The sequence below is a fragment of the Stegostoma tigrinum genome, chromosome 37 (genome assembly GCF_030684315.1).
Source record: "Stegostoma tigrinum isolate sSteTig4 chromosome 37, sSteTig4.hap1, whole genome shotgun sequence".
Classification (NCBI taxonomy): Eukaryota; Metazoa; Chordata; class Chondrichthyes; order Orectolobiformes; family Stegostomatidae; genus Stegostoma; species Stegostoma tigrinum.
The window spans coordinates 7,909,792-7,923,313 of record NC_081390.1 but is presented as its reverse complement, the minus strand read 5'-3'; the positions used below and the strand labels follow the sequence as shown (position 1 = coordinate 7,923,313).

At 43.0% G+C, this 13,522-nt stretch overlaps 1 protein-coding gene across 7 annotated transcripts in view; it reads left to right on the top strand.

The window, feature by feature from the left end:
- The first annotated feature begins 6,670 nt into the window (after nucleotides 1-6,670).
- The window catches only part of LOC125467416 (protein TBATA-like), a 41,747-nt gene continuing 34,895 nt past the window's right edge, over nucleotides 6,671-13,522 (top strand). Inside the window, exons 1-3 of one of the 7 annotated variants that reach the window (XM_048563190.2) lie at nucleotides 6,671-6,758; nucleotides 7,147-7,182; nucleotides 7,899-7,972. Coding sequence is in view for 1 of the 7 variants with exons in the window: in XM_048563194.2 (XP_048419151.1) it covers nucleotides 6,701-6,758 (58 nt within the window). In the remaining 6 variants the exon portion in view is untranslated. Of the gene's footprint in view, nucleotides 6,759-7,071; nucleotides 7,183-7,898; nucleotides 7,973-13,522 lie in introns of all 7 variants that reach the window. The other 6 variants (XM_048563188.2, XM_048563191.2, XM_048563189.2 and 3 more) reach the window with 6 other exon arrangements.

Below are 13,522 nucleotides of genomic sequence, written 5' to 3'. Positions count from 1 at the left end.
GAAAGTAGCACATGGTTTCCACTCTTGAGGCTTTTACAGCAGTGGGTAACCCTTCAAAACCATGTTGATTTACTTTCTCAGACAACAATGTGTAGAGCTGGATGAACACAGCAGGCGAAGCAGCATCAAAGGAGCAGGAAAGTTGACATTTTGGCCCTAGAAGTATTGAGTCCTGAAACATCAGCTTTCCTGCTCTTGTGATGCTGCTTGGCCTGCTGTGTTCATCCAGCCCTATACCTTGTTATCTCAGATTCTCCAGCATCTGCAGTTCTGAAGATCTCTGACTGACTTTCTCTCTTGTTTTCCTCAGCTTTTTGATCTGTATGATTGTCACAATTTTAATTCACTTTTAATTAGATGTTGTAATTCATTTGTTGCTTTCTGAATGGGGAAAGGGTCTGGAAAGGAAACAGTAAAAGCTTATACTTGTTAATACAATGTGAGGCTGGATGAACACAGCAGGCCAAGCAGCATCTCAGGAGCACAAAAGCTGACGTTTCGGGCCTAGACCCTTCTAGGCCCGAAATGTCAGCTTTTGTGCTCCTGAGATGCTGCTTGGCCTGCTGTGTTCATCCAGCCTCACATTGTATTATCTTGGAATTCTCCAGCATCTGCAGTTCCCATTATCTCTGAAAGCTTATACTTGTGCTATGTTTTCTAAATTTACAATAGAGCCTTTATAAATCTCTGCAAGTCTTTTGTTGCTGAATTTGCAATACAAAAATAGAAGTACTATATATAAAACATGAAAGCAGATGATCAAATTCGATCTCTTCACATGTCTGCACGGTGGCTCACTGGTTAGCACTGCCGCCTCACAGTACCAGGATCCAGTTTCGATTCCACTCTTGGGCAACTGTCTGTGTGGAGTTTGCACATTCTCCCATTGTCTGCATGGGTTTCCTCCCACAGTTCAAAGATATGCAGGCTAGCTGGATTGGTTGTGCTAAATTGACCAATATGTCCAGGGATGTGTAGATTAGGGGAATTGGTCTGGGTGGGAGGGTCAGTGTGGACTTGTTGAACCAAAGAGTCTGCTTCCACACTGTAGGGAGTCTATGAACTGGGAATATAACCAACACAGAAGGAAATCCTGTTTCTGACAGAAGCAAAGCGACCAGTCTTTTTAAAAAATGGAATTGTTGAGCCATGCTGCAGGATTGTAACTAATGATGGCTTTTGGAATTGGAGCCACATTATCAATAGAAAAATGAGGTGGAGATGTGGAATCGAGTCACGTCTGTAATCAAGGAGAAGACTTTGGCTTTATCCTTACTAGGAAGGAGCAAAATTAGAAATAAAGCATTTTCAGAATTGAGTGTAATAATCATAAAATCCCTACGGTATGGGAGCAGGCCAGTTGGCCCATCAGTTCCACACAAGCCCACTACCCCTACTTTTTTACCTTGAATTTCCCATGGCTAACCCACTTGGCCTGCACATTATGGGCAATTCACCTAACCTGCACATCCATGGGCTGTGGGAGGAAACCCTCACAGACACAGGGAGAACATACAAATTGCACACAGACAGTCACCTAAGCGTGGAATTGAATGCAGGTCCCTAGTGCTGTGAGGCAGCAGTGCTAATCACTGAGCCACCGTACTCTGAACACTGAGGATGGATTGTGACTCTAATATGATTTAGGGACAGAATTTGCAGAACAGTTGATTTGTTGGAATCTTCCAAGGAATAGTCAATATTTGTTAAATTTAATAAGGTGGAGAGTCAGCCTATGCAGGAACGTAGCCTGAAGTTTGAGATGTTCTATAACAGCCTAAAGAAATTCAATCTAGGAATTCTGGAGTCTGTGCTGACACTTAGCCCCAAATTGTGCACATATCTTTCAAATGATTGGATTTGATTTCGACCAGCATTCAGTTTCACGGTAATGAATCCCTTTTTGAACAATTAAGTGCTGCTCTGAAAACAATTGTTTTCCAGCTATCTACACAGAGAAGATGAGAGTTCTGACGTGATACAGAGAATGGTAGACTCCATGATTACCGATTCTCAGTATTGAAGGCAGCCCAGTTATAGGCGCCTGTATAAGGATGGGATTGCTGAATGATTAATTGACAGCGATTGCGCCTTTGATCAGTTTCCAAATCAAAGGCACTGAATGGTGTGACAGCCGACAATGAGTGAATCCCAGAAATCCAGCAGGAATAGTTATTTCCAGTGTGACCCCAAATACTAATAAGCCAGGAATAGTTTTTCCGATCTGACTCCAAATACTGAGAAGCAGGAACTATGCTGGGTTAGAGTCAAGTACTTGAAGCAACGTTAAAGAGATAGTTCTGAGAGTGAATACAGCAAGGAAATGATTGTGTCAGTGGCTTGAAACTTAAATCAGTCCGTGAGTATGTTAGTCGCTAAAGCTTCAAATGCCTACAAGACAGTGGCTGTAGAACAGTGTGTGGCGCTTATTGGTGGATCAGTTACTTGGAAACTTGGACAATGCAGACCAAAATTAGGCCAAAGAATGGCAAAGCTTTACCTGCTTTTGATCTGGGGATGATACCTCATGATCATTTTTAAAGAGTGTGGTCATCGCCTGTGAAATTGCCAAGACGAGTCCGGCGTGCATTGTTGCCATTCAGAGTGATGTACCACAATAGCTGACGAAGTTCTCTGATTGCAAAAAATGAAAGTGCAGTGAAGGGGTAAACTTGAAAGTCATGGGATCTGGACATTATTGTGCTGTACTGAGGAAGTTTCTCATTGAGAAAACAAGAGACATTATTGAGCTCTGCAGATAGGAGTCTGGCTGATGACAAGAGGATTATATGGAAACTGCGCAAAATATTTGCTTATCTGTCCATACAAAAATTATAGCTATTGTTAAAATATGCAGTTGTTGTGGATATCAAATCCTTTTGTGAAGCAGATCACATAACAATTAAATATTGTAAGACACAACCACGCCTATTTGTAAGCGTTCATTTACCCAACAATTTAATGAAGTAGTCACCGTGGATTTGAAGATATGGAACAGTGATTAGAATGTCTATCTATTACATTCTTTTAGGGATGGTTTAGCATATCCACTGGGATAAGCAATAAGGACAGACAGACTACAGTGGATAAAGTTGCAGAAAAGAGTTTCGGGTGGGCCATGGGTCACCAGCAAAATTCTTCATGATTCAAGGAAGAGAATTTTGGAATTTAAATATTATCGTAATGTTTTCTGCAGAAAGTCTATTACATAAGAGTTTATCCCCATCCAAGTGTTACAAAGTAGAAATAGTTCATTAAAGTTCTTGCATCAGAAAGAATGAGGACTATTCAGGGGAGATTTCAGATCTGGTGACAGCTTTGTGATAAGAGTCAAAAGGACGCAGGGAGTGGAAAGGGTCAGGAAAAGTTCAAGTACAACACAGGAATCAGACTATGAAAGCATATTCCACGTGAGTAATCTTAGAATCCCTACAGGGTGGAAACAGGCCCTTCAGCCCAACCACGCCAATCATCAGGGCATCCCAGCCAGACCCATCCCCCTAAATCTACACATCCCTGAACACAATGGGCAATTTAGCATGGCTAATCCACCTAGCCTGCACATATTTGGACAGTGGAGGAAACTGGGGCACCTGGAGGAAACCCATGCAGGCACGAGGAGAATGTGCAAACTCCACACAGACAGTTGCTCGAGGGTGAAATCACACCCAGGCCCCTAGCATTGTGAGGCAGCAGTGTTAACTACTGAGCCACCACGGGGATGAGGAAATGAACTCTCAGCTTCTGTGAAGGCATTGATGATGAAACATCATGTATTGCATCCATGAATTCAACAAATAGGCACCACAGCATTAGGACCTAAGAACTCAGGAAATGTGACTGATACAAGCACCAATATATACGAAGAAAATAATCATGTGTGGTTAACTTATCTACAATAGGTTCACAGTAGTTTACTGGGCAGGACAATGGGATGAATGGAGAATGGCCATGGCAGTGGAATCTCTACATTCAAGTCAAGTTTATGGGAAAATATGAATCTTGGCCATATATCCAAGATGAGGTAAAGAAATGAGGACCATGGATTGGCAGCAGAGCGTATGAGGTCAGAGAACACAAATGCAGATCTAGTACTGAATCAGGGGATACATTAGGAGAAAAAGATCACATACAGTAAAAAGGATTGCTAGCAGACATTCTAAAAGGAGTAGACCAGAGAGTTGTCAACATGATGACGGGCTGGAGCCGGACAAGGTGACAATGTAGCATGGGTAATGGACAGCCTTCTCCAGCAATAGATAAAAGTAGAAGTCACCATGGTTGGGAGCTGTTTGTGATAGAATGGAAGACAAGGTGACAAAAGAGGCTGAACTAAGAGATACAGATTTGGGAAGAATTCAGAGTATATTCAGAAGTCGATGACTGAGGTCCACCTGCTTTATCACTCAAATGTTTTTAATGGAAATGGTCCAACTGGGTTGCACTCATAAGAACAAGACTAAGCTGGCAGCTACAGGCTTTAGAGAATGTTTGGGGGCAGGAGAGATTGCGGTTAACTCTCCTGCAGTGAGGAAGATAATTTTGAAAATCTTTTTTCACTATTTTTACAGCCTTCTCTTAGAAGTGTAACTCTTATATAGATATCAAAAGGTTTTTCCTTCAGAGTAACCTGCTCGGGAGAGGAGAATTTTTTAGAAGATCTAAAGGTAGCACCAAGAATAGAGGGCACACTCTGGAGATCGCAATGATATATTTGAGTTAATTTCTACTTCTGGTTGTGGTTTTTTTTTAGTAAGAATGGTTTCTGTCGCCACAAGGGTGTTCAAAACTGAACGTGAACCTGGTGATGATTGAATGGCATTTTAGCAGAATAATTTTGGACATCTTTGTGATGCGATTCAACAATTATTTTTGCTGGATGGAAGCGCCAATGACTTCAATTTTTTTTTCTTTATTTAACCTATTTATCTAATCATCCTGTTCAAAGATGTTATTACACATCTCCAGAGCAGGAGGGGCCTGAATCTGTGCACCACAAGAGGGCCCCATATAAAGTGATTTTTTTTAAAAAAAGTAACCTATTTTGCTAATCAACCTGTTCAGAGATGTTAATTCTGGAGCAGGTGGGGCTTGCACCCAGGCCTCCCAGTTCAGGGTTAGGATGCTAACACTGTGCCACAAGAGGGCCTTGCCAATGACTTTGAAGAAATGATGGTTAATTAAATGAGGAAGGAATTTAAAATTGGTAATCAAGCTTCTGGAGCTATTGGGGTTTGGAAATCAAGCAGAGTAAGTCAAATGTAATTGTACTTCAAGAATCTTTCTTATAAAGAAGTCAATTCTATTGCAATTTGTCATGGCAGATCAGGACAAACTGATGAGATAGCTACCAAGGAGGAGATGGAACAGCTGAGGAGCTTCTTCAGCCAGCTCAATTGGTTAGGCATGTAGACCAGACTATATCCTAGCTTTGTCATTCTTGCTATGAAGTCTGGCCATCAAGCATCCAAAGGTGGAAGGCAAATCAGACTTTTTAAAAAATGAAAATTATGCTGAAGTTTTCTGCTTTGGGTAATTCCAGTGAGACCACACCTGGAGTATTGTGTGCAGTTTTGGTCTCCCTACCCAAGAAAGGAGAAACTTGCCATACAGGGAGTGCAGCTAACAGTTTATTGGACTGATCCCTGGGGCGGTCAGTTCATTGCATGAGGAAGGGACTAGGTTGACTGGGCCTGTATTGACTAGAGTTTAGAAGAATGAACTTCAATGAATTTCAATTAATTGAAACATATAAAATTCTGACAGAGATAGACAGACTGGGATGATGGAAAACTGGCACACGAGCATTTGTGTGAACGTTCATAATGTGCAACCTTTTTAATTATTTGTCCATGAGATGTGGGTATCACTGGCTCAGCAAAGGTTTAGTGCCCATTCCTCAATGCCCTTACAAAGGTGGTAGTGAGCCGCTGTCCTAACCACTACAGTCCATATGGTGCAGATGCACTCAATTTTAAACTTCTGTAGTACTATCAAGCCAGTGCTCTTAAGTCAAATGTGAATGCTACTGTTTTTCAGCTGCTGTGTAAGCAAGTTACTATAATTGAAAATCTGTCATCTCAATTCAATAAGCAATTTTGAAAAAGTGAAAACTTTATTTTATTTCCTAGTTGAACAAATGTTTTTACAAAGGTAGAAAATGGTACGAATTATAAAGCTGGACATTGTGTTTAGAAATTGGCATCACATTCCCTGATTAACACATAACAACAAAAATTGCAGGGAATTATAAATTCATTATGTTCACTGAATAATGTAATTTATTCACAATGTAGCTCCATGAGTAGTTTTTGATATGTCTCCACAGTAAACCTTGATGCTGAAGTGCAAAAAGCTCACTGTTGTTCATTTAAGTGTTTCCAGTGTTGAATGATGGAAGAAAGATTACATGACTATTATTATTTTGTACAAATGAACTCAAAGTGTTCTTCACTCATTAAGGAGTTGCGCTATACTGGGCTCAACAAATGATTTGGAAATTTTAAGCTAGATTGCTGCACATTAAGTGTGATGTTTGACTCAGAAATGAGAGAAAATGACAAGCGTAAAAACCAAGTTTCTAGCTGTGCATTTAATCTTTGAGTCTCATAACTTGATTGCAGATTAATGTAACCTAGCAACCAAAGCTAGAATTAGTCACAAGACAAACAAACCAACAAACCAAAGTGCAGTAAGACCAATGTGCCTGAAGTTGCTTAAAGTTGGGATAATACGGGAGAGTGCTGAAATTGTAATTGGTGAGTTATTTATACCCTGTACCATACTTAATGCACAGTACCCCAGTTTATTTAGCTTCTTGACAATAGAACAGTACTGTTGTCCTGATTTCTTTCTGAAGATCACTAATGACCAAATACAACATTTTTAACATATGGCAAAAGCTGAGGAGCTTTAATTGAATTGTGTATGTGTCGTTAACCAGTCTGAATAGTTACTTAATATTTTAAAAATGCAAATATGACATTTTTAAACAGGACATAATTCTGTCTGGAGCGAAATGCACAGTACAGTACCATTTACATATTTTTAAAAATATTAATATTTTCCCAGTGCTCAAGAAATTGATGGTTATATTTTGCGTGGAAGAAATTTTTTCAGTGAGCTATCTTTGAAAATTATTTTCAGAACATTGCTGTGAAGACTGGAGAGGAAATGCACACGGTAGGTACAGAGTAAACTCACAGAACCAGTCTTGAGGTAGTGGAAAACTCTCAATAAACTTTAAACTTTATCACCAGCTGCAGCCTGCATTTCTATTAATTTCAACTTTATGTGCGATGATGAGATTTAATTGTTGCTCCTATCGTGAAATGATTCTAATGATTGTTCAACTACTTTTATATTAAAACAACAGCACCAAAGACATTGTTCAGGCTAACTGTGGATGCTGGTATTTCTTTCCCACACCAGCCTCCTCCGACTCTAACAATCCCTTTTCCACCCCATCTCTCATTTCCTCTCCTTCATCACCTACTCCATGTACCGAAGTTCCACTTTCTCAGTGCTCCCTCTGTACATCAAATTCCTGCTAACTTCTTTACTTGATTTTTTGTTGGTTAACTTACATCATGCCTCTACTTCTTCCTTAAGCTATGAGTGGGATCAAACTCTTCATTCTATCGATTCTGTATCACCTCATTTCCATAGAGAACAGCCTCACTCTTCCCAATTGTAGCAATTGGAACTGGGTGGTTTACATTGACTATGAGATCTTTGATTGGTGCTGTTAACCTGGGCTAATCAAGGAGCCCTGGCTGACGGATATTGGAGATTCTCATAATGGTAGGACCTGACTGCGAGCTGGCTGGCCACAGTCAGTGTACTGTGCACATGTAAACAAAGGATGAATTGGTGATGGTATACTGACCTTTGTGCAGATATTTCATTGGCAAAGGGGAAAAACAGTACATCTCTGAAGAACATTCACTTGCATCAGTCATCTTGGATTGGGGTAAGCATTTCTGGCATCATGTTTTTATTTGGAAAGCTTGACTTGTTCATTCCTGCTAGTGAAAACTAAGCCCAGATTAGTATAATACTTTTTCTGGGCAAATGACATTGGGGCAAATGAGGAGCAATGAGTAATCCTTCTGACTGCTTGCGGACTCACAGTATTTTCAGTTATTGGGGCTTAATTTCCCAGAGGCACCAGAAGCTAAAACATTCCAAGAGTTGATGAATTTGCTTAAGGAATACTATAAGCGAAACCTCCTCTAATTCTGAGACACTATCTGTTTTAGTTCCTGTGTTTGAAAAGTTCCAAACCATCCATCATCCAATGGTCTGGCAGAAAGGGCAGTCCAAAGGTTGAAGGCAGGCTTAAAGAAACAGCCTACAGCTTTACTTGGTACCAAACAGTACAATTTCCTGTTAAAATGTAGCATCACTCTGCATGCAGCTATAGGGATAACTCCAGCAGAGTTGCTGGGGAGAAGATCTGTACCAGGTTAAACCTGATATTCCTGGAAGTGCCAGGATGGGGGTGGGAGGTGGGGGGGGTGGTGAGGTTAAACAGCATCAGCAACACCAAGGTCAGCCACTTACCTCCTCTAAGTGACAGAGGCAGTTTAGTTCAGGAGATGACATTTATTGCTGGAGCCATGCAAATGGCCCTGCATTGGTCAGAGGCGCAGCTGACGCAAGGTCAGGACCTGTAACTTACAAGGTTTGGGTTGGTGAGGCAGTCCTGAACAAACATGTGGATCACCTGATTACTTTGCAAGTGGGGCAAGGACAAAATATGGTATCAGTGATAATGGGAACTGCAGATGCTGGAGAATCCAAGATAATAAAATGTGAGGCTGGATGAACACAGCAGGCCCAGCAGCATCTCAGGAGCACAAAAGCTGACGTTTCGGGCCTAGAACCTTCATCAGAGAGGGGGATGGGGTGAGGGTTCTGGAATAAATAGGGAGAGAGGGGGAGGCGGACCGAAGATGGAGAGAAAAGAAGATAGGTGGAGAGGAGAGTATAGGTGGGGAGGTAGGGAGGGGATAGGTCAGTCCAGAGAAGACAGACAGGTCAAGGAGGTGGGATGAGGTTAGTAGGTAGGAGATGGAGGTGCGGCTTGGGGTGGGAGGAAGGGATGGGTGAGAGGAAGAACAGGTTAGGGAGGCAGAGACAGGTTGGACTGGTTTTGGGATGCAGTGGGTGGAGGGGAAGAGCTGGGCTGGTTGTGTGGTGCAGTGGGGGGAGGGGACGAACTGGGCTGGTTTTGGGATGCGGTGGGGGAAGGTGAGATTTTGAAGCTGGTGAAGTTCACATTGATACCATTGGGCTGCAGGGTTCCCAAGCGGAATATGAGTTGCTGGTCCTGCAACCTTTGGGTGGCATCATTGTGGCACTGCAGGAGGCCCATGATGGACATGTCATCTAAAGAATGGGAGGGGGAGTGGAAATGGTTTGCGACTGGGAAGTGCAGTTGTTTATTGCGAACCGAGCAGAGGTGTTCTGCAAAGCGGTCCCCAAGCCTCCGCTTGGTTTCCCCAATGTAGAGGAAGCCACACCGGGTACAGTGGATGCAGTATACCACATTGGCAGATGTGCAGGTGAACCTCTGCTTAATGTGGAAAGTCATCTTGGGTCCTGGGATAGGGGTGAGGGAGGAGGTGTGGGGGCAAGTGTAGCATTTCCTGCGGTTGCAGGGGAAGGTGCCGGGTGTGGTGGGGTTGGAGGGCAGTGTGGAGCGAACAACGGAGTCACGGAGAGAGTGGTCTCTCCGAAAAGCAGACAAGGGTGGGGATGGAAAAATGTCTTGGCTGGTGGGGGCGGAAGTGTCGGAGGATGATGCGTTGTATCCGGAGGTTGGTGGGGTGGTGTGTGAGAATGAGGGGGATCCTCTTTGGGCGGTTGTGGCGGGGGCGGGGTGTGAGGGATGTGTTGCAGGAAATGCAGGAGACGCGGTCAAGGGCGTTCTCGACCACTGTGGGGGGAAAGTTGCGGTCCTTGAAGAACTTGGACATCTGGGATGTGCGGGAGTGGAATGCCTCATTGTGGGAGCAGGTGCGGCGGAGGCGGAGGGATTGGGAATAGGGGATGGAATTTTGCAGAACACCTCCGCTCGGTTCGCAATAAACAACTGCACCTCCCAGTCGCAAACCATTTCCACTCCCCCTCCCATTCTTTAGATGACATGTCCACCATGGGCCTCCTGCCACAATGATGCCACCCGAAGGTTGCAGGACCAGCAACTCATATTCCGCTTGGGAACCCTGCAGCCCAATGGTATCAATGTGAACTTCACCAGCTTCAAAATCTCACCTTCCCCCACCGCATCCCAAAACCAGCCCAGTTCGTCCCCTCCCCCCACTGCACCACACAACCAGCCCAGCTCTTCCCCTCCACCCACTGCATCCCAAAACCAGTCCAACCTGTCTCTGCCTCCCTAACCTGTTCTTCCTCTCACCCATCCCTTCCTCCCACCCCAAGCCGCACCTCCATCTCCTACCTACTAACCTCATCCCACCTCCTTGACCTGTCTGTCTTCCCTGGACTGACCTATCCCCTCCCTACCTCCCCACCTATACTCTCCTCTCCACCTATCTTCTTTTCTCTTCATCTTCGGTCCGCCTCCCCCTCTCTCCCTATTTATTCCAGTTCCCTCTCCCCATCCCCCTCTCTGATGAAGGTTCTAGGCCCGAAACGTCAGCTTTTGTGCTCCTGAGATGCTGCTGGGCCTGCTGTGTTCATCCAGCCTCACATTTCATTATCAAGGGCAAAATATGCCTGGCCCCTCAGAACAGCCAAAGGGTCTGTCAGAAAAATGCGGGTTCTCCCCCCTCTATCTAGTGTCAAGGAAACCTCAGAGTCCAGGATGTGTGCAGTGTCGATACCATGATTGTCGGAAGAAGAGGAGGAAATTCCTCTTCAGACAAAAGAGACAGGCTGTGGTCTGGTACGTGCCACCGATGTCAGAGTGTGAGTCACAGGGACCAGGCCTGGGGAGGAAATGTTGCAGAGAAAGACCAGGCCTACATCCCCAGACTATATAGGGGGTGAGAAATGTAGTGATTGGAAGCAGGGCCTAATGGATCTTGTTGACTATGAGATCCTCCATTGGGGTATTAACCTGGGCCAATTAGGGAGCCCTGGCTAACATACATAAACAGGAGATTCAGAGAGTCTTCTGACTTGAGGGACTTACTCTGAGTGGGGTGGTCATAGCCAGTGTACTGCCCACATGTAAATAAACGTGGCTTAGTGGCAAGATATGGCCTCTGTGTGGTTCTTTTACCACTCTTCTCTAAAAGTTGCTCCTCTGAATTCTGCTAGCATCTTTTAAAATCCTTTCTGCCCTTTCTCACGTGCTATGATGTCATTTGCCTGGCAATGAGACCATAATCACAGAATAGTCACAGCGCAGATGGAGTCCATTCAGCCCTATTGCTCTCCCACTGAAAACTATGGTCTACTGCTTTTTTCCTCTCTTTTCCCATTAACTCTGCACAATGTTTCTGTTCAAATAATAATGCCCTCAAAAATCCCTCGATTGAACCTGCCTCCCCCATACTTTCGGGCAGTTCATTCAAGAATTGTTTAAAGTACTTCAGGCATGGTGCAAAGAAGTTGGTATAGCTGCTTTCTACTCTATTCTGTAGAAATTAATCCTAGTATGTATGAACGAGATAAAAGTGTAGGCCACTCGGCCCTTCGAGCCTGCTTTGCCATTCACAAGATTGTGGCTGATCTCAACTCTACATTCCTTTATTTCCCTGATATTCATTCATCCTCTCGGTAATCAAGAATTTAGCTCTCTGCCAGATTTAAAGATTCCGTATCCACTGTCTTTTGAGGAAGGGAAGTCTAAAGACTTATAATCCTCTGACAGAAAAAAGAAGTAAAAGAAAATAGTACAGAAGAAATGAAAAACAAAGGAACTGCCTGTGCGAGAAATCAGAAATTCCTGGAAAAAACTTACCAGGTCGTGCTGCATCTGCAGAGAGAAATCAGACTAAACATTTTGGGCCAGTGACCCTTCCTCAGAACCAGTTCAGACAATATTGCAGACAACCTCATACAACGCACTGGTCTGTTCAAACCCCCAACCGAAGCTTAGGCATCATTCCAAAGGAGAATAATGTGGTGTCTTTGGCCAATATTTATCCTTTGCTTAGCATCACAAAAACAAAACATTCCTGTTCCTGAGAACACCTGTGAATAATGAAATTCTGTGTGCAGAGCTTGTTAAAAATCACAAAAACATGTCTTTTGGCCCCTGATGTCTAATTTTGTTGTTACTTGAATTCATGATACATGGTTTTGTGAATACAGAGGATTTATCATATCTATCTAGAACATCATGTACAGGATATTTCTATCTAGGACGTCATACACAGGATGTTGGTGAGGCCTCTTCTGGAGTACTGTGTCCAGTTCTGGTTGCCCTATTAGAGGAAGGATATTATTAAACTGGTTAAAAAAAACAGAAGTTGCTGGAAAAGCTCAGCAGATCTGGCAGCATCTGTGAAGAAAAAAAATCACAGTTAACCTTTCGGGTCCGTTGACCCTTTTTCAGAACTGTATTATTAAACTGGAGTGGGTTCAGAAAAGATTTATCTGATGTTGCCAGGAATAGAGGGTTTGAGAAAGATGGAGAAGCCAGATATGTTGTCGCATTTTTCATTGGAGTGTAGGGGGTTTGAGGAGTGATCTTACAGAGGTTTACAAAATCATGAAAGGCGTAGATAAGGTGAATAACAAAGGACTTCTGCCAAGGGTGGGTGATTTCAAAACTAAGAGGCATATTTTTAAGGTGAGAGGAGAAAGATGTAAAAGAGGCCTGAGAGGCAACTTTTTCACACTGAGGGTGGTTTGTGTGTAGAATGCTGTAACTGTACCTGCATCTCCCACTTTTTCTACCAGAGATGCAGGTACAATTACAACATTTAAAATACATTTGGGTGATTACATCAGTAGGATATGGGTCAAAATGCAAGCAAATGGGACTAGTTTAGTTTGGGAAAGTTGTTTTATTCTCCCAAAATTTGATTGTTATAAAGATAGAAGATGTTAGAAACATACAACCAATAATATTCTGATTCCGAAAGTCTTGAAATTTTACACTCCTCTGCAGTTTCTACTTTAACATTGCTGGTTGTTGTTGCTTTCTTCCTTAGTTTGTCATACATTATACAGCCTATTCTGACATGAATACTAATGAAATGCTCTATCTCTTGCAAAGCATTTCCTCCATCTGATGTTCTTAGCTGTTTATGTCATTGTTTCTATTTTCCTGCCTCCCTCTGTGTACGTGACACTGAATAAAGCAAAGCAAGCCCTCTGAGAATGAGGGTGTAAAATTCAAGCACTTATTTTGCACTTATAAGGGTTCATGCCTGGGCTTTATGAATGGCACCCCTCCATGGTGATGTTTGAGATCACATGACAGAGTCTTGGGAGGAAAATTAGTAAGGCTTCAGCACAGTTAGACATCCTTCTCTAAAGCTGTACGCTGTCCCTTAATATGTTACCCTTAACACTTGATAACTACTTACTCCTTAAA